Below are 19,768 nucleotides of genomic sequence, written 5' to 3'. Positions count from 1 at the left end.
CTTGAAAGGCAAAAGAACAAGCCACCATGAAATGGGGGTGGGGGAACAGACTCTGGTTTAAACAATCTAGGATCTCTGCTCTGAAGTTGGTACACAAGGGGAGGGTCGAGGAAGCAGCACGTGAGCCTAATGCTCATGCCCCAGCTTCGTAAGCCACAGTTTAGGAAGCTACGAACAACCGGTCCAGAGCGTCATAAACACAACAAGCCAGTAAAAACACAGCAATCCAGAATTTCTCAATCAAGGTTCCCACAAAGACATTCAGGAACTGTGGCCAATAAAAGAGCTGGAATTAATTTTATTAGCACATCTGAAAGGTGCAACTAAAATAACACCCCCACACACACATTAAAACAAAAAAGTAGAATTATGTTTTACATGTGTTAGCTACTGCAAAACTGCTGACCGTTAAAAGATTCTGAAAACAAAAATATGTGCCTTGAAATTGAGTTATTCCTGGTGCGATCCTAATCTCAGTGAAATCATCACAGGGTTAACCTCTCGAAGGAAGATTCTGCACCCTGAGATTTACCATAATACATTCTTTTAAAGATACTTGATTGCTCTGTAAGTGTAATTTTCCTGAAAATGGAAAATAAATATAAAGAACTGAGAAAACCAACACAGGGTCCCTGGGGTCCTCACACTGGGGTCCCCTCAGCTGGCTTCTCAGCACTTCTGAAGTATTCCTGTGGGAAGAAATAAGGTCGTTCCAAATCGATCATGGGCTCTTCTGTGATCTGTTTACCCTCCTTCTGCCTCTGCGCAAGGATCATGGCCCGCAGCAATGGTGGATAGAGGACGTACCGAACAGTTTCCACCTCCACAGGCGTAAATTCCTTAAAGGCCTCCTCCTCGTGCCTTGGCACCATGCGCCAGTCGTGGTACATGGCCTTGTCGATTTCTTTCACCTCCTCTTCTGTCTTGCCTAAGAAGAAATTGACAAGGCAAAGAGAGCTATGAATGTGGGCATGTGTTTAAGAACGTAAGAGCCCTGTTGGATCAGACCAAGGGTCTATTCAGTCCAGCACTCTGTTCACACAGTGGCCGACCAGCTGCCCACAGGAAACCCACAAGCAGGATAGGCGTGCAACAGAACACACCCACCCATGTTCCTCAGCCACTGGTGTACGTAGACTTCTGGCCTCTGATTCTAGAGGCAGCATATAGCCATATAGCCAGCAGGACTAGTAGGCATCAAGACTAGTAGTTTGTTCTGCATGGCATAAGGGGTGGAACTGGAGATGTCACAAGCGTACCGCTGCCTACCAAATCCCTCTCCAGCCATCAGTTAGTACGAAAACACCTATGGCTTTCAGTGCAATCCTTCGCGTGCCTAATGAGACACACGTCCCAATAAGTTGCTCAAAGGGTCTCGCTCCCAGATATGCCTGCAAAGGATTGCACCAGTATATGCTTCAGTTCTACAGGAGCATGAGAAAAATGTAGAATGTGATATTAGCAAAGGCTTTAAAAAAAAACCCAACAACTTCTAGATCAGAGTCTTCATGTGAAATTAAATATGATAAATAAATTGAATTCAGCATTATGTTGGAGAGGTTGTCAAGAGAAAGGATCGTATTTACATATGTGGTGGGAATGTGAATTTGTACAAAAATTATGGAAAATGGTGTTTAATGAGATAAAATAAATTATAGGAATGGAGATAGAAGGGACACCTATTGTGGCATTGTTATCAGTTTATGGAAAATTGAATTGTAATCAAGAGACAAAAGGATTGATAACGAATTTGTTAACAGCAGCAAGATTAATGATATCCAGGAACTGGAAGGTAGAAGGGGATTATCATATAGAAGATTGGTATAAAGAAATATGAGATATCGCTATTAATGATAAATTAACATGTAACATGTGAGTTAGAAGAGGAATGATAAAAACGAATGATTTTGAAGAAATATGGAAACAGTTTTTAGATTTTGTACTATTAAAGGGGAGAGGGAAAACACCTCCAGAGGAAGTAATGAGATTTTGGAAATATGAATAAGATCCTGTGGTTGGGAGGAGCACATTAATGTTAATCATAGACTATATGGAATGGAATCAAGTTAAAAAAATATGTTTATTAAATTGTTTATTTTATAATATTGTGTATTATGGGGTAGTGTTTTATATTGTATTGTTTGTATTGTTTGGAAGTTTAGAAAAATAAAAAATTATTATAAAAAAAAACCCCAACAAGTTTCTAGCGCTCAGTGGTGCAAATTTATGTTAGAAAGGGCACAGGCAACACCTGTTCATCTCAGAAACCAGGTGGGCTATCAAACAAAGTTTCAGCTCGTCATACATTTCTGGTGACAGCTGAAATGGACAAGGGAACGGACCCTGGAAAAGAATTAGGGTATGTTCATTCGTTTTATTGCCCGAGAAATGGATGCCATTTATGATGCTTCAGAACGCACACTGCAACCTTCTCTCTTTGAACAGAGAAGCCTTTTTCCAATCTCTCTTTTCCCCCTCTCCCCCAATTCTGGAGTGAAATAAAATCTTTTTTTAAAGCGGGAGGGGGCGAAACACAAAATGTTTGATCAGACAAAAGAACAAAAAACTACAGTTGGTGGTAGAGGAAGGCTACCAGAGTGGGGAACAGGTGGCCCGTTAGATGTGGGCAGACTGCAATTATTTATTTATTATTTATTTATTTATTTAGAATATTTATATACCGCTCCCCATTGAAAAATTTCGGAGTAATTTCAAGGTAAAATGAAAATAAAAACAGAATAAAACAGTTAAAACAAAATTTAAAAAGAAGCAAAAACAGAAATCCAAGGCTGCATGTTAAAGAAAGGTTTCTTGGAATAAAGATGTTTTCAGTTGGCACCTGCCTGACCTCCAGAAGCAGGGAGTTCCACAGGAGGGGCGCCACCACGCTGAAGGCTCTTCCCCTGGTGGATTCCAATTGGAGGATGGATCTAGGTGGAACCACCAGGAGCAGGCCCTCGGATGACCTCAGTGACCGGGCAGGTTGGTAAGGGAGAAGGCGCTCTCTCAGGTATGCCATCAGCCCCAACTACCATAGCCAATGATGAGAACTGATGGGAGTTGCAGTCCAATTTCCCCACCCCTGCCTTACACTGCCCCACCCCATCCAGATTTCAGTGACCTACAATTAAAGTGTGTTGAGTTTGGCAGCTAGGGATATATTATATACACAGAAAGAGAGAGAGATGTTTATGGCATAGCAGGCAATATTTTCAGGCCGTGGGCACGTTTGGCAATTTGGGAAACTGTCCTGAGCACTGCCACAAAATGGCTGCCATGGGAGGCATGGTAAAGGACAAATCACCTGCCGAAAGACTCTGCCCTCTACAAGGTAGAGGTCAGGTCTGAGCACCAACACTCAACGACGCTTTGGAACCGACGGTTTTCAGCGTCAACAGAAACCTATTTTGTGTCAATCCTCGCTGCCGTGTGAAAATTTCATTGTTCTTTTGAAAAAGTGGGAGGGATAAGGCACCTTAGCAGGAGCACCATGATGTCTAGGCCATACCGAACCGCACACTACTCTTGTTGCAACTGCAGCAAGTATATGGGTGTAAGTCCACCACCATCGCCTCCACCTCGTGTTTTTAGATCCACTGCTAAAGCCTTGGTCAAGAACTCCTCTCTCTTAAAAGCAAGCCTTCTCTTACCTCTGAATGTCAAGTATCCCCAGGCTTTTCCATGATCCATATTCTGAAACAGAGCACATAAGCAGGTGTATGGTCAGTGAGATGTAGAGGGTATATGAAAATTGGTTTAATGCTAAGTCCGCGTTTTTAAATTGTTGGTTGTTTTTATGCTCTTCATGGTTTTAATTTTTGTGAACTGCCCAGAGAGCTGCGGCTATTGGCCAATATAAAAATGTAATAAATAAATAAATAAAATAAAAAGGAGGACAGGGCTCCTGTATCTTTAACAGTTGCATAGAAAAGGGAATTTCAGCAGGTGTCATTTGTATATATGGAGAACCTGGTGAAATTCCCTCTTCAGCACAACAGTTAAAGTGCAAGAGCTATTCTTGAGTGACCAGATTTAAAAGAGGGCAGGGCACCTGCAGCTTTAACTGTTGTGATGAAGAGGGAATTTCACCAGGTGCTGCATGCATGCCAATGACACCTGCTGAAATGCCCTTTTCTATGCAACTGTTAAAGATACAGGAGCCCTGTCATCCTTTTCATATATATATCCCTGAGTCACAGAAAGGCCAAAGTCAGCTTCCTCGCAGGTGGGTTGCTTCTGATGTTGCATCCTCAGAGCCTTTGCAGGGGAAGTGGGAGAAGGAGGAACAGGTGAAAGTATGTAGTAGATTTCTGGTCATTTGTTGTGACAGAAGTAAAAAAGGATCTCTATTTTCAAAAGAGCTCAGTGTGATACAGCCTGTCACAAGTACTGCGAAGAGCTGCTGAATTCCTAGCTGTTGAAGCTAATAACCCTATCTTTGGGATATTACCGACTAACATGTTTTTTCCTCCTTTACAACTTGTTTATGTATATATCTAAATTATTGTGGTTTAAGTTTTGTTTACCCGTTTACTTTACCAAAACCCTGCGTCAAGGACTTAGCATTAAACCAGTTCCTCATTCGGGTTTTAAAAGAAAGGGGAGGGGGGAACATGTGGCATAACCCCACAATTGAGTATCTTGTATATATCTAGATTATTATGTCTGGTAAATATGGAGTGTTAGAACTGAGTGGGTGTGGTTTATGATGTAATAGGTGGGGAGGAAAGGAATATATAAAGAGAGTGTTGTGAGTTTGCATGGAGAAGATCCCTTCAGCTCCCAGCATCTCCAGTTCGGCTGGGAAGGGCTGCTGTGTGGAACCCTAGAGAGCTGGGAAAGGAGAGCGTTAAGTTCAAATAGGGTGGTATGTTTGGTCCCGCCCCTTTTCCCTTCAGCTCCCCCCGAAATTTTGCCGAAAATGGAATTTGGCCCTTGGATTGAAAGACGTTCTTCATCCCTGTTCTACATGCTGATAGATATTGAATTACATTCCCTTCTTTTCTATTAGACATAGGACATGTGTCAAGGCTAAGTATACGAAGCAGCAGAGGAACAGCTGTGCGAAGGAGAGCAGTCCCTCACTGGACTCATCCATTCATCTAAGCCAGTGGTTCCCAAAGTGGGCAGTACCGCCCCCTTGGGGGCGGTAGGATTGCATAGGGGGGCGTTAAGAGGCAAAGGGGTGGCAGGGGAGCGCTTGAGGTGGTCTTTTCAGAGAAGCGCCTCTCCAGAAGGTCTTAAAACCCAGGGACATTTTTATGGGAGACGGTAGTTTGGTCCCAAGCCATATAGGGGAAGAATCCACACATGTATTAATACCATTTCAGAAGAGGCCTTTTAACGGTGAATTGAAATGTTTCAAAAGCACCAAAACGCTAATGAAGAGACATACCCTGCTTGGTGTGCCCTGCCATGCTGGCTGCAAAACAGAGGCGTTCGCTCTCTTTTTCATCCCTCCCTTAGCAAGCCGGCGGTCGGTGCTTCCCAGTTACAGGGTCCGTGCGCAGGGGGCACTGGGCATGAGTTTGTGGAACCAAGGGGGCAGTTACCTGACAAAGTTTGGGAACCACTGATTTAAGCTGTTCACAGGTTACATGAATAGTCCTGAGACATTATTGTTTTCAGGTTGTTTTGTGTACAAGGCCCTGAAATCCTTTCTGGGATGAAGGCATCGTTGATAAATGGTTAAAACAAGTTGTTGGGGAAACATGGGTGGGAGGGTGCTGTTGCACCATGTCCTGCTTGTGGGTCCCTTGTCGACAGCTGGTTGGTCACAGTGTGAACAGAGTCCTCGACTAGATTGACCCTTAGTATGATCCAGTTTGGCTCATCTTATGTTCTTAAAATAAATAAAGCTGAAATCCTCTGCATGTCCTATGGGGATGCTGGGAGTTGTAAGATTCCCCCCCCCTCCCAGTCCAAACACACATAGGATTGTGCCCTAACTCTGTACTTAGAAAGAAATGAGAGAAAACCAAACAATATTATAATGACTTTCTGTAGCATTCTTGGGCAGCTTTCACAGATGCTCATGTAACCCCCAGCACCTGCAGACAAAGATCACGATACACAAGAGGGAGGTAGCAAAAGGCTTGGTATGGGTGAAGTTAAAAAAAATGAAAAATAACCCCAAGGGGGAATACAAAACACAGCCTCATAAAAACTGAGAATGCTCAGTAGCTAAAGTAAGCTGACCAAGGGAGCACATTCTACAGGACATACAGGGGGCCACATTCTAACAAATTCTAAGAACAGGACAGTTATACTGTGATTATCTTAATTGTCCTCCACTTTGTCTGGCCTACTGGTTATTGGCAGCTAGCCATCCAGCAACCTAATGATTAAAGGACTGTCTCCTGTTTTATTGCTTTATTCAAAAATGACACCCCTCAAATCTTAGGGTCTTTGGTTCTTCACATCATCCGGACTTGCACACAATCGTTCATTCCTTCCCCTGCAATTTTTCTTTTTTTTTACTTTCCTTTCCTCTCTTTCTCTTCTGATTAATTATCCATACCTCTGGGTTCCTCTATGGGTGTGGCTGTCTGACCCATGAAGCGTACAGGTACAAAATTGCAATTAAAATTTAAAAGTTAAGTGTCAAAAGTTTTAAAAGTTTTAAAAAATCGACTGGTGATATCCAGAGTAAAATGGGAATAGACAGACTTCTGAAAAAGTTTTAAAAATAAAGCGAAAAGCCACTCAAACCTTGAGAAACCACCGACCTCGAAAGCAGCATTTCAGTTTGCTTCCTCCTCCTCCCACACAGGACAGTTATACTAGGAGGCCTGATCCTCACTTCTCTCTACTACTTGCCAATGAAGGACGCTCACCTCGGCTGTGTAATCCACCTTCACCTTGGTGATGACCCAGTAACAAGGCTCATCATACTGCCAGATCCAGGATTTGCGTGTGACCATGCGCCCCAGGCCAAAGTGTTTCAGCTGGCAGAGCAGAGTGAAGAGCCGGTTCTCATTCCTCACATCCTCCCAGGCCAACACGGGCAGGCGCTTGCCTGTGAAGGGCCGGATCATGGTCTCATAGTCCACAGCGAAGCGCTGGGAGTCTCGAGGCTTATTCTTCAGAGCCCGATACTCACGGATCTTCTTGGCCATAGCCGCAATTGGGCGGTAAAGTTTCTTGCGACCCATGGCTGCCTGAGGAACAGTTAGAATATTAAATGTTATCAGAAGAACTGGGGTAAACAAACATTTTATATAACATCATAATTGTGCTGGTTAGCATTATTCTATTTTGGTATTTCCGACTGCTGCCTTCTATATTGTTTAATTGTGCCTGAGGATCAGTAGCATGGCGGTATAGTGGTTAGAGTGTTGCAACTAGGATTAGGGAGGCCCAGTTCAAACCTCCACTCAGCCATTAAGGTCCCTGGATGATGTTCCCAGTCACTCAGTCTAGCCTATCTCATAGGGGTGTTGTGAGGATAAAATGAGTGGGATAAGAATGCCACCCTGAGCTCTTTGGAGGAAGGATGGAAAACAAATGTCATAAACAAACAAATTGCAAAAGGAAAACCAATGTCAGGGAAATATTGCTCCCTCCTTCAACCCCCCTTCTTAGTGGGCCTTCCCTCTCCCTGCCAATCTGTCTCTCTTTTTCCTTTCTCTTGACTCCCAAACACTAGGGTTATCAGACATGAAAGAAAACAAGGCTCCTTTATTTTAACATAGGGAATTCCAGCAGGTGCCACTGTTCTCCTCCCTGCATTATTATGCCATGAGAAGCTGCCAAAATTCTCAAGGAACCCTGTCAGCAGTTGAACCTTGTGACTTTGTGACTAATACCCCGCTATACCACAACGAGGGAGCCAATGCAGTGTAGTGGTTAGACGGGAGAGTCTGTGTTTCCAATCCTCCCTCAGCCATGAAGCATATTGTACAGCAGGAAAAAAAGCAAGCAAAATGATTGCAAGGCTTGAGCAACTAGCCTACAAAGAAGGGTTACAACCTTTGGGGCTCTCATGTGTGGCTTTTGGTCTTCTTCCCAGAACTTAGCAGCCGGTTATAATAAAATACTGGGACTTGAAACATTAAAAACCTCCAACATAAGAAGAACCCTGCTGGATCAAACCAAGAGTTCATCTAGTCACGCCTCTACTCACAGCGTGGCTGACCAGCTGTCAATCAGGAACCCACACACAGGACATGAGTGCAACAGCACCCTTCCACCCATGTTCCCCAGCTGACCGCCCTGATAGTGGAGGTAACACAGAGACATCAGGGCTAGCAGCCATCGATAGCCTTCTCCTGGAATTTATCCCACCCCCTTTAAAAGCCATCCAAATTGGCGGCCATCACCACATCTTGTGGTAGTGAATTCCATAGTTTAACTATATCCTGTGTGAAGAAGTCCTTCCTTGTAGCTCCCACCTTCATAGGATGACCCCACTGAGTTCTAGTGTTATGAGGGAGAAAAAATGTTTCCCTGACCACATTCTCTACATCATACACCATCAAACATTCAGTAGAGGATAGTCTTAACCTGGAGTCAAAAAGAGGCCAATGTCGGCACCAGGCCGACCTCACTGGGGAGAGCCTTCCACAATCTGGGTTCGCCACATCCGGAAGAATGCTGGACTAGGTTAAATTCACCAAGATGGCAATTATATATTGTTTTAACTTGGTTCATGGTTTAATTTGCTTTTAGCTGTGTATATTTATTGTTTTATACTGTATGCTTTTATCTGGACGCTGCCCTGAGATCTTAATGATACAGGGCGGGATACAAATGTCTTTAATAAATAAATAAACCTTTGGTCTGACCCAGCAAGACTCTTCTTCCATCCTTACGGCCAATCGCGGTCTCTCAGCCTGACCTACCTTAAAGGATTGTTGCAAGGATACAAATGAGGAGGGGCTACCATTAGCAGCTTTCCTTTTATCCTTCCACTCTATTCCCCTTCGCCTAGGGTGACCATATGAAAAGGAGGACAGGGCTCCTGTATCTTTAACAGTTGTATTGAAAAGGGGATTTCAGCAGGCGTCATTTATATATATATATGGAGAACCTGGTGAAATTCCCTCTTCATCACAACAGTTAAAGCTGCAGGAGCTATACTAGAGTGACCAGATTTAAAAGAGGGCAGGGCTCCTGAAGCTTTAACTGGTGTGATGAAGAGGGAATTTCACCAGGTTCTGCATATATACAAAGGACACCTGCTGAAATTCCCTTTTCTATGCAACTGTTAAAGAAACAGGAGCCCTGTCCTCCTTTTCATATGGTCACCCTACCTTCACCCCCCACCCCCAAGATAAATTAATACCCCCAGGGTTACTAAAACATGGGGGGGGGTTCTTATGAGGCAGCCGTGAGCCCCTCCAAGACCCTCCATCTCATCCTCCCTGCTTACCCCTCGGCCATTCACTCCAAGCGCTCGTTCCTACCGCTACACCAAGGGCGCTCCGACGCACTAAATCGGCCGGTGAGCAACACTTCCGGGGCCCATCCCAATAAGTCGTCCGGTGGGCAACACTTCCGCTCCCTTCTTCATCCACCACATCCCCTTTTCTAACTCTATGGCCTGACCCATAGGCATAAACCCACTTCTCAGGCGCTCTAGCAAGCGGCGTCCGACGCGATAAGTCGTCCGGTGGGCAACACTTCCGCTCCCTTCTTCATCTACCACATCCCCTTTTCTAACTCTATGGCCTGTCCCATAGGCATAAACCCACCTCTCAGGCGCTCTAGCAAGCGGCGTCCGTCGCAATAAGTCGTCCGGTAGGCAACATTTCCTCACTGTTCTTGAGGGAACCCGCGGACACCCTAGCAAAGGCGGTCCGTCCCAATAAATGGTCCGGAAAGCCAAAAGCTGTGTATTGTTTATAAAGACCGTACAAACGGAGTACTCCGCTTCACTTCCTCACTTCTTTCCTGCCAGCTGGAACTCCCCTTTTTCCAGGTTGCTGCTGTTTTGCTTTGCCAGTTGGTTGCCGTTTTTACCCAGGCGGGCGAAGGGAAATAAAAGTTTGAAGGCGCAGGAGGAGTCTCCCAGGGACCCGTTTAGAAGAGTCACACCGCACGGATGCTTCTTCGACAGTTCCCCAACAATCCCGAATTTGCAGCTGAAACATTAGCAGGAATGCCTTCTCTTCTCAAGGCTTGGACCTGCTGTAGTTCATATGCAGGAGCAGCATTATAAACCCGTGGGGAACCCTATTCCCCGGTTCTGAGGGCGTGAAGATCTCCCAGGACTGTTTTCCATCACTTCACTGCTCAATTGACCCAGATAAAAGTATCTTGTGGGCTCATGCTGGGTTGCTAAAGGAGTGTGGATTGAGGAAGAGGAAGAAGAAGCAGCAGTGCTTTGTTCAGCTATATCATAAGAACAAGATATTCTCTCAAATGTGAAGGAAATTAAGTGGCAGACAAGGTTTTCTAGACAAGGTTTGGCTTCTATACAACGTCTTTACCTACCGGACAGCCATCGTGTGGCAGTGGGCTCTATAGTCTTACACCTTGGAGTTGAAGAAACTGCCTTTACCTATGAAAGAAGACCAAGATGGTTCTTGCCTTTTGGTCAGGACACTCGGCTTCTAGACAAGTTTGTTAGTTCTACTATTTAGCTGTGACACAGAAAACCATAAAAACTCCTAGAAATCAGCGTTTTTCATATTATTGTGATACCTGTCTTTATAAGTAGCTTACGTATTAGACTACTTGAATAGTCATTGATTTGGTAATGACTCTGCCATTCTGGTTATTCTTAAAACTTCAGCTTGCTTCTTATGACAAGGAAGTAGGTTCTGGACCTGTCAAATCGACATGGAAATTTCTCGTGTAAGTTTCTTTAAAAAACACATGTGTCAAGCGTTTGATATGTTACAAATTGGCCTGACGCTCGTGAATGCTTCTGGATTCCTAAACATATATTCTAAATAGACAATGTAGACTTGAAAGAGAGTAAACTTAATCATGGAGACCTGAAAGAGAATATACTTAATCATGGAGGGAGTTGAAAAGGATGGAGCTGTGGATGGAAACAACCATCTTGTCAGAAGAGCCATTACTTGGGAAATCTCTGATTCTGAAGGAGACAGCGACACTGAATCATGGAACTCAACTACAGTTGCAAATCACTTAGCTGCTGATGTACTGGTCCATGCAGAAAAAGAAAAGTTGCACTTGTGCATGAGGTTGGGTGAAGCCAAAGAGATGTCTTCACTCACATCATTGCCTGAAGTAGCATCTTGTTCACCAGGTTCAGAAAAAAGGAAAAAGCATTCTCCACAAGAAACAAAGATGGTGCAAACAAAAGCTGAAGCGAGAATGCTTGAAAGAAAACTCAAGAAAGAAGAGAGAATGAGGAGAAAAGAACAAGATGCACTAGAAAAAGAGAGGCGAAAGGAAGCTGCAGCTGCCTTGAAATCCCTTCGGCCAGATCAGTGCATGAAGCACGTGACTGTGTGTTTGGATCCAGGTAGGATGTTTCTATTGCAGTGTTTGATCCCATGTTTTATTCCAGGGGTGACAAACCTCAGGCCTGCCTGGGGCCCCAATCCATCCCAAATAGCCTAGCCTATTTCCCCCATCTGCCGATTTGGTCGCAGCTTTTGCACATTTCCCCCCATTCTGAAAGGTTGAAATGCCTCTTCTAAAAGTAGTAAGAGCTTTCATCTAAAATACGCTGCTATTTTTGGCATTTCAGCCCAACCTACCACTAGAACTCAGCCCTCAAGAGTGTCTTTGAGGTTGGATTTAGCCCTCAGCTTCAACACCCGTTTTATTCAGAGGGGAAGCTGCAAAGTTTTTTTGTTGGATGTCCTTTCCATCACAATGGCCTTTTGATTTTAAAGTGATATAAAGTAGCCAATAATAAACATCCTAAAAGCAGATTGGTGTTGCGAGCCACTGTGGCGTAATGTTTAGAGTGATGGACTTAGGCAGGGCCACAAAACTTGAACATTGCTGGAATCATTCAACAGAGCCACAATAACATCTAGTCTGATTATAGAGTGCCACAAGCCTGTAACTTCTCGCTGTTGATGCAGCTACTCCTGTTTGCAGCAGTACCACTAGCTGTTGCAGGGCATCTGGCCTGTGCATTCTCCTAACTTTAGGGGTATTGGAGGAGGGGGGTTGGTACGGTGCTGTACACCTCAGCTGAGATATGGACCAGGACAATAGGCTATTTGTATTATCCTTCCCCGTCAGGTCTTCTAGAGGATCTCGGTTCAGATGTTTTGCTGGATGCTTTGGGTTCTTTGGAGTGTAACTATTATATTGAACCCCAGACAGTTCCTCGCAGCATAACCTGGAAGAGGAATATCTCCAGTAGTATGTCTGCAACAGTGAGTATCTTGAATCTAAACTCTAGTGTTAGCCAGGCAATAAGGGTGGAATGGAAGACATCTTCTGCTGAAGTCACTCGCTTATTCTGTTCATCTGCTGTTCATGAGTCCTTGGGGGCAAAGGTAGAGATGTGAAGGCCTGAGGACAAATGAAAGGGGGGGGGACAAAACTGTTTCCCCCAGGAAGTATTTTTTTAAAAAATGGGGTGTGTTTTTTCCAAGTCCCCCCCCCCCACTGCCATACACATGTTTTCTGTTTTTCCCCAAGCCTTCACATCTTTACATAAAGGTGATAAAAGAGAACGCGGAGCTGAAAATCAGTGCACACGTTCTCTTGTCGTTGATTCCCAGCAATGAATATATTTCTACTGCCTTCTCAATAACTTTTTATCATAGCCTTTGATAGAGCTTTCCTCTGTGAGTTTGGCTGATAACCCCCTTTTTAAGGCTATCTAAGTCAGAGGGCAACACCACCTCTTGTGCTAGCAAATTCTATGAGCTAATTCGTGCCCTGCATGAGGAAGTATTTTCTTCTGTCTGTCTTGGCAAAAGGTTGGCTTTCTTTCTGCAGGATGGCCTCCTGGAAAAGGCTGACGAAGAAAGAGAAGTCTTGCAGCTTCTGGAGCCTTGGGATTTTCTCCAGCGCCTCTTCTCCCTAATGCAGGTGCAGAAAATAACTTGCTGTATTCTGAGACCACTTTCAGGAAACCCCAAACACTGTATTAGAGAATAATTGAAAAGGGTTGGGGTGGAAGACATAGTCTGCTGTAGACGTGACTTGAGAGAATGTAAGGACAGCTTCTGAAATATGGCAGGTTGAATTCTCCTCTGAACCCAGATGTTACATTTGAACAATTTAGGGCACAATCCTAATATTTAGACATGGAAAAAAAACCTACAGCTTCCAGAATGCTGGGAGTTTTCTGTCTAAAGATTGCATCCCTACTGTGCATTCCTGTGCACGTTTGCTGAAAAGTAAGGCCATAGCTAGACCTAAGGTTTATCCCTGGATCATTCAGGGGTCAAACCTGTTTATCTAGGTGACACACAGGGGATCCAGTGCTCAGGCAGGGGCGAACCCTGGATGATCCCAGGATAAACCTTAGGTCTAGCTGGGGCCTAAATCAAACTGTTTTCAAGATACAGCTCTAAGTGTTCTTGTTTCTACACTCACTGTGCAGAAGATATAATAAAATAAACCTTGGAAGGGCCATAATAAATTAAACACAACTGAAACCTGCCACAAAATATTGCAGCATATCTTCCTCTCTTAACAGGAATCCTTCTGCTCAGAGTTCCTGCCAGCTGGTATGTCTTCTTCCAGGATGCTATAAAGCATAAGGAGCTCAAGCAGGACATTTTATTCCCCTCACCATCTCCCTTTTTCATCTGACACTCCACATTCCCTATTTATATATTATTTATTTCATTTACATTTATATACCGCCCCATAGCCGAAGCTCTGTGGGCGGTTTACAAAAGTTAAAAACAGTGAACATTAAGAAGTATACAAAATTTAAAAACATCAAAAATATAAAAACAACAGTATCCATTTAATGGGGTCCATTAAAAAACAAACAAACTTAGCATATGTTGTTAAATGCCTGGGAGAAAAGTCTTGACCTGGCGCCAAAAAGATAACATCGGGGAGATCATTCCATAATTGGGGGCCACCACTGAAAAGGCCCTCTCCCTTGTTGCCATCCTCCGAACTTCCCTTGGAGTAGGCACTCGGAGGAGGACCTTAGATGTTGAGCGCAGTGTACGGGTAGGTTCATGTCCCAAGCCGTGCAAGGCTTTATAGGTTAAAATCAGCACCTTGAACTGGGCTCGGAAACATACAGGCAGCCAACGCAAGCGGGCCAGAATTGGTGTTATATGTTCGAACCTTCTGGTTCCAGTTATCAATCTGGCTGCTGCATTTTGCACAAGCTGCAGCTTCCGAACCGTCTTCAAAGGCTGCCCCACGTAGAGGCCATTGCAGAAATCTAATTGGGAGGTTACCAGAGCATGGACGACTGAAGCTGGGTTATTATCCCTGTCCAGATAGGGGCATAGCTGAGCCACCAACCAGAGTTGGTAGAAAGCACTCCTAGTTACTGAGCATGCTCAATTCTCATTGGATTTTGGTTTCCCCTCCCTCTTTAGGGCAGGCTTCAGAAGTTTTTGTCTTATTTACACACCCTTAGGGAGGCAAAGCCTTGGCGCCGAAGATCTAAGTAAATGAGAGGAAGCACTAGAGAGCTAGATTGGTGGCAGGCAGTATCCAAGAGGAGATGAATACTGGAAGCATTAAGGCAAAAAGGTGAGCCAGGAAGAACAGGGAGCCCAAACTGAGCATATAATAATAAAAAAAGAGGATGATAAAAAAAAGCAGACATCGCAACTTCCTGCTGTGGTTCCCCCCCCCCCCATGTATCCAAATTCTGCACTGTTTGCTCAATCCAGAGGTTTAAAGGGTTCCCTGATGCCTGAATGTATTCATGATGGTGTTTCTGCAATTGCAAGGACCAAGGTGGTCATGTATGTATTTTTTAAAATGTTCTACCGCACTTTTAATTTTTAAAGTGGTGTGGAATCCAAAGGAGCATACACAGACCGAACATTTTGAACTGTGTACAATCAAAGGAACATCTTCAGTACAGAATACAGCAGCGGCAGCAAATGTTATCAAATGGTGGACTTAAAGGCTTTTTGGGAAAAGTAGTATCTTGAGCCTCAGAGTATTGGGGCTGCAAAGATAAGATCCTGCTTCTCTGGAAGGCCAAATCAGGCCTCTGCAAGAGATGGGATGCAGAGATGGGCCTCACTTGCCAGTGTTAACTTGACAGGAGGGCTCAGGTGAGAGGTGACATCCCCTATAATAATCAGGATCCACATCTGCCTTTTGAGATCAAACCTGGTCTTTAAGTGGGCCTCAAACAAATTGGCACTCAGTGTTGATATTTCAAAATCAGTGGTTTATTACTGTGGTTGCAGACAGCACCATCAATGTGCACGGTGTTTAAGAGTATAGGAAGGCAGATCTGTACCCAGAATAGCGTACAATCCAAAATTCAACCTAGGGGAAAGGTAGAGATTGGGGAGGAAAGTAGAGGCAGGGATAAACAAGGAAAGAATGTGTGATTTCAGTTACATGCCCTTAGGCTTGGCTGCAAGCTTAGGGTTTGATCCATGTCTCCTCAGGAGCAAGTCCCATTGCGTTCAGTGGGGGTTGCTCCCATATAAGTGGGCATAGGGTTGCAGCCTTACTTACGGTGGAGCATGGGGCCATAAGTGTAGCATATTCGTAATACACAGGTCTGCCAAGTCGCGCCCATCAATAAGGAAGTAGCATTTAGCACTAGCTGCTGTTTACGTACTGTTTTCAGCTCCGCTGTCATCCAGCCTAGAATTTACCATAGCATGAATGACACGTTCCTGCCATTCTTGCTGGGTTTCCTCAACAAGACCACTGGGAAGCGGAAATGGCAGCACAGGGATTAAAATGCTGTAAAAGCAGGTCTGCCTCCACCCATCTCAGTCAGAAAAATTAACAGAAATTGCCCTGCGTACCCCTGGGAGGCTGGGCTAGCAGAACTCTTCCTTAGTTGGACCCAGGGTTGTTGTTAAATTCTTACAAAAGCCTGCTTGCAAATTCTTTTGTTTGTTTTTCCTCTTGACGCTGGCTTACTCTTATTTCAGAGTATGGAACCCGGTGGCCAGCGGAGTGTACCGGATCTCACCCACCTGTTGCCTTGTAACTGCCTGGAAGGTCCTTCTGCCAGATCCTACAGTGTGGTGGTCATTGGACTAGACACTTACCGATGGTACATATAGATGTAGGGAGAGAAGTGATCTCTCTTCCAAGCAGTGAAGGACAGAGCAAAGGTTTTGTATGCAGAAGTCCCTGAGTTCAATTCTCAACATTTCCCAATTTGCTTTTGAGAGCACTGGGTTCCCTCCTTTAGGGTAAAAGCAAGCATGCCGACAGATATAAGGACAGTGAGCGTAGAAAGCTTGGTCTGCCTTTATTCAGTGGGCTTCCCTGGGGAAATGGAGATGAAGCAAAAGATCAGCCACTTCTTGCAGACCTAATGCAAACCACGAGATCCCAGAATCGTACAAGTCACGTTTAAACCATTGTTGAAATCGCAGGTGCTTGAGAGCCAGTAATCATGTCTTCTCATCTGAACTGCTTAGGTACAACCAGCATCACAGAGGCCAGCCTGAAGCACTGAATCCTGAGCAGGAAGAGGTGGTGGGCCCGAGATTGCAGACTGGCCCAGAGTTGTCTATGACACCGCATCAGATAGAGGAGGTGAATACAATTGCTGGGAATGGGTCAACCTTAAGAGGAGAGCCCATTCTGTTTATTAAGTTCAAAGCATATGCCTCTTTGTTTTTCCTACCATAACCCCCCCCCACCTCGATGATGCATCCATCCAAGACATTGTGGGAAAAACAAGATGGATGGCTGTCATCACAAAAACATGGTGTCACCCACTGGTAGACTGGCCAAATGACAAATGTCACCTGCTGAAATTCCATCTTCTACACAATTAAAGGTACAGGAGCCCCATCCTACACAACTATTAAAGGTGTAGGAGCCCCATTATCTTTTGCATCTGGCCACACAAACCACAGGCAGGCATCAGTATTTTCTCTTACTAGACCCCCAACAACCCCCCAAAGATGCCAAGAACAGGCCCCCTCTTGCTTTGTGTGTCTATTATTTTCCTTATTTAGTCCCTCTGCCTCTTCTTCCTGCAGGCTCTGGTGATGCTGCAGCTCTGGGGTAACACAGGGGTCTTGCTTCTGGAGACATGGCGAGAGTTTGCCCAGCACATTTCTGCCATGACCAAAGCAATTGCACAGCGGCCATATAGGTGAGTCTGCCTTTTTTTAAAAAAGAAAAAAACTTTGCAACCTCATTACGCTAAGTCAACGTGCTTCAAATTGTGCTATCAGGGCTGTCACTCGATTTTAAAGCCACCTTATCCACAGTTGGTCAGTAAGACTCCTTGCACATTGTGTTTTCCGCTTGCTTTATTGTCAGATTTGTGGAATACACAGGCTGCTGCTGGCTTGATTAGGTCAGGTCTCCCCTAACCGACGTGTGTTACGTTGCAGCTTGGCTATCTTGTTAGCATAAACCTCCTTAAGGGCACAATCCTATGCACATTTAGACAGAAAAAGTCCTACAAATCCCAGCATTCCCCAACCAGCCGTGCTAGCTGGGGCATGCCGGGAGTTGTGGGCTTTTTCTGTCTAAATATGCATAGAATTGCACCCATAGTCTCCCAGTAGTACCTGTAGCAGAAAGTGAATTGCGAGTCTCACATCAGTTCTTTGTGCCATTCGTTTATGGCCGACCCATGGGTGGTTAGGTACTTTAAAGATTTGGGGCCCAGGCCTGTAGGACACAAATCTGCAGATGCTAATATCTATCTATCTATCGAATTTAGAAAACCTCTAGGATTTATTGAGATCTCTCAGGTGGCAAAGCTTGCCAGTTAATTATTCATCTAAATCCTATCAAATCAAACCCTTCAGTTCATTTGTACCCGGACCCAGATCATCCCAAACTAATGGTGGTGGTGGAGATTCTAAGCTTAATTACCATCCAGGAGATTTGTGTGGGGAGGAGAGAGTTAACCCTTCCCAACTGCAATCCCCCTTGAAAAGTGCCCCTTGCATAGCAACTGAGAACTAAACAGCATCCATTGACACCAACGGGCACTCAGGGCTCTGTTGCATAGACCCGGGGCCCCGACCTAGCAACACCGCTAATGCAACCTATCACTGCCCATGGTGCTTCCTTCCCGCAAACAGGAAACAGCTAGAAAACCAGACTTTCTCCTTCTGCACTGAAGGCGGATGGGCCAGCGGTGTGCGCGTGCTCAAGGACGGGACGGGGCTCGGAGAGGCCTGGTCAAGGCAAATTCAGCAGTTCAACCGCGTCAGCCCTGCCATGGCGGCTGCGATCACCCAAGCCTATCCTTCGCCCAGCCTGTTGCTGCAGGTCAGCCCTCATCTCGGATCACTTTCTGGCTGGCTACGTTGCCCATGCAGAGAGAGGAGGGTAGGGTTGGATGAAGGCAGAGCTTTCAGCAAAGACCTGAAGGGCCCATTCCATGGAAGAGGGCAGGGCCAGATGTAAGGGGCTTATGCTACAAGACAGTAGACTTGTAGTTAAATGTCAGCGGGTGGTGGGATGACCTAAGCGAGACCTGCGACAACAAAATGTTGTGGTGTGCTTTGGTTCAGGGTGCCTGACTGCCAGCCAGCCCCTTCCAGCGTACTCCATTCCATTTCCCCTCCAATTTTCTGGTTTCTTAAAAAAATACTGCTAGATCAGTATAAACAACACAGAATTAGAGGGTCTTACTCAGCAGAAAGCAAGCTTACTGTTCCTATATAGATCAGGGGAACCTGTAGCTTTCCAGATGTTGTTAGGCCTCCAACTCCCATGGGCCCCAGCCAACATGACCAAAGGTCAGAAAAGATAGGCGCTCTAGAGGGCCACGGGTTCCCTCGTGTACCTGCGTAGGAATTTTGTTTTCTTAAAAGCTAAGTAAGGAAAGAAAACGGTGGTGCAAGTGGTAGTACCACTCTGTTGCTGTCGAGACATGGCTCGTTTGTGGATCCCAATCCACCAGTTCACAGCCTATGCGCTCAACCAGCCAGCCCCAACCTGTCACCCTTCCAGATGTTTTGACTATAAACCAGAATCCATGGCCATTAGCAGGGGCCGTTGGGAGTTGAAGTTCAAAACATCTGGAGGGCATTAGGTTGGGGAAGGTGGCGCTAAAACGTAGCTGCCCACCCCGTTCTAGAAGAGCCGCATGGCTGCACACATCCAATGCAGTACTTGGAAAAGGTTTGAGGGGCCGACACCACTCCAGGAAATGGGTTTCATTTGGCCAAAGCTGGGTACACCGAGTCTGATATAACCACGTAACCACCTCCACGCATGTTGAATCAATGGCGTCCTAGTTATTAATATCTTTGAAATCCTGTGCATATTAGGGCATAAGCTATCATTTTAATACAGCTCTGCCATCTGTGTTGGGGAAGAACGGTCAGGCAGTCCACAACTATTTAGTGTTCTCTTCTATTTAAGGCCTACAGAGAGTGCAGCACAGACAAAGAAAGGCAGCTCCTCTTAAGTGACATTCAGGTCAGGACTGAAGAAAACGAGAGAGAGCGGCGAATTGGCCCAGATTTGTCCCGTCGGATCTACCTCTTCTTGGTATCTACCAATCCAGAGCTGGTCCTGGACTTACGTGCCTAAGGTGAGATGCAGCCGGAGTCCAGACATGCTCTTCACCCCTATCCACGATGCCTCAACTCCTTGCTCTAAATTCTGTAGTGCTGAAGCTTCCTGGTCTATTGCAGAATAGATCCCCTACAAACCAATAAATGTATTTGCACAAATACTACCAAGCTGCTCGAATTCTCCTTCCCCCTCTTAA

The 19,768-nt window shown here is 45.1% G+C and overlaps 2 protein-coding genes across 2 annotated transcripts; one reads left to right on the top strand and one right to left on the bottom strand.

Moving 5' to 3' along the window:
• Window positions 1-278: 278 nt before the first annotated feature.
• On the bottom strand, window positions 279-9,460 carry MRPS34 (mitochondrial ribosomal protein S34). Its single transcript, XM_063143002.1, has 4 exons — window positions 9,374-9,460; window positions 6,837-7,160; window positions 3,651-3,693; window positions 279-928 (listed from the first exon to the last, which is right to left on the bottom strand). The coding sequence occupies exons 2-4, from the start codon at window positions 7,152-7,154 to the stop codon at window positions 642-644; spliced, it is 648 nt and encodes a 215-aa protein (XP_062999072.1). The 5' UTR covers window positions 7,155-7,160; window positions 9,374-9,460; the 3' UTR covers window positions 279-641.
• A 413-nt stretch (window positions 9,461-9,873) lies between these two features.
• On the top strand, window positions 9,874-19,732 carry EME2 (essential meiotic structure-specific endonuclease subunit 2). Its single transcript, XM_063143014.1, has 8 exons — window positions 9,874-11,440; window positions 12,175-12,311; window positions 12,883-12,975; window positions 15,996-16,120; window positions 16,494-16,611; window positions 17,064-17,179; window positions 18,126-18,315; window positions 19,417-19,732. The coding sequence occupies exons 1-8, from the start codon at window positions 10,966-10,968 to the stop codon at window positions 19,585-19,587; spliced, it is 1,425 nt and encodes a 474-aa protein (XP_062999084.1). The 5' UTR covers window positions 9,874-10,965; the 3' UTR covers window positions 19,588-19,732.
• Window positions 19,733-19,768: the final 36 nt, after the last annotated feature.

Source organism: Elgaria multicarinata, chromosome 17 (assembly GCF_023053635.1).
Source record: "Elgaria multicarinata webbii isolate HBS135686 ecotype San Diego chromosome 17, rElgMul1.1.pri, whole genome shotgun sequence".
NCBI classification, from domain to species: Eukaryota; Metazoa; Chordata; class Lepidosauria; order Squamata; family Anguidae; genus Elgaria; species Elgaria multicarinata.
Note: the sequence above shows the minus strand (reverse complement) of the source record. Positions and strands in the feature narration are given on the sequence as shown.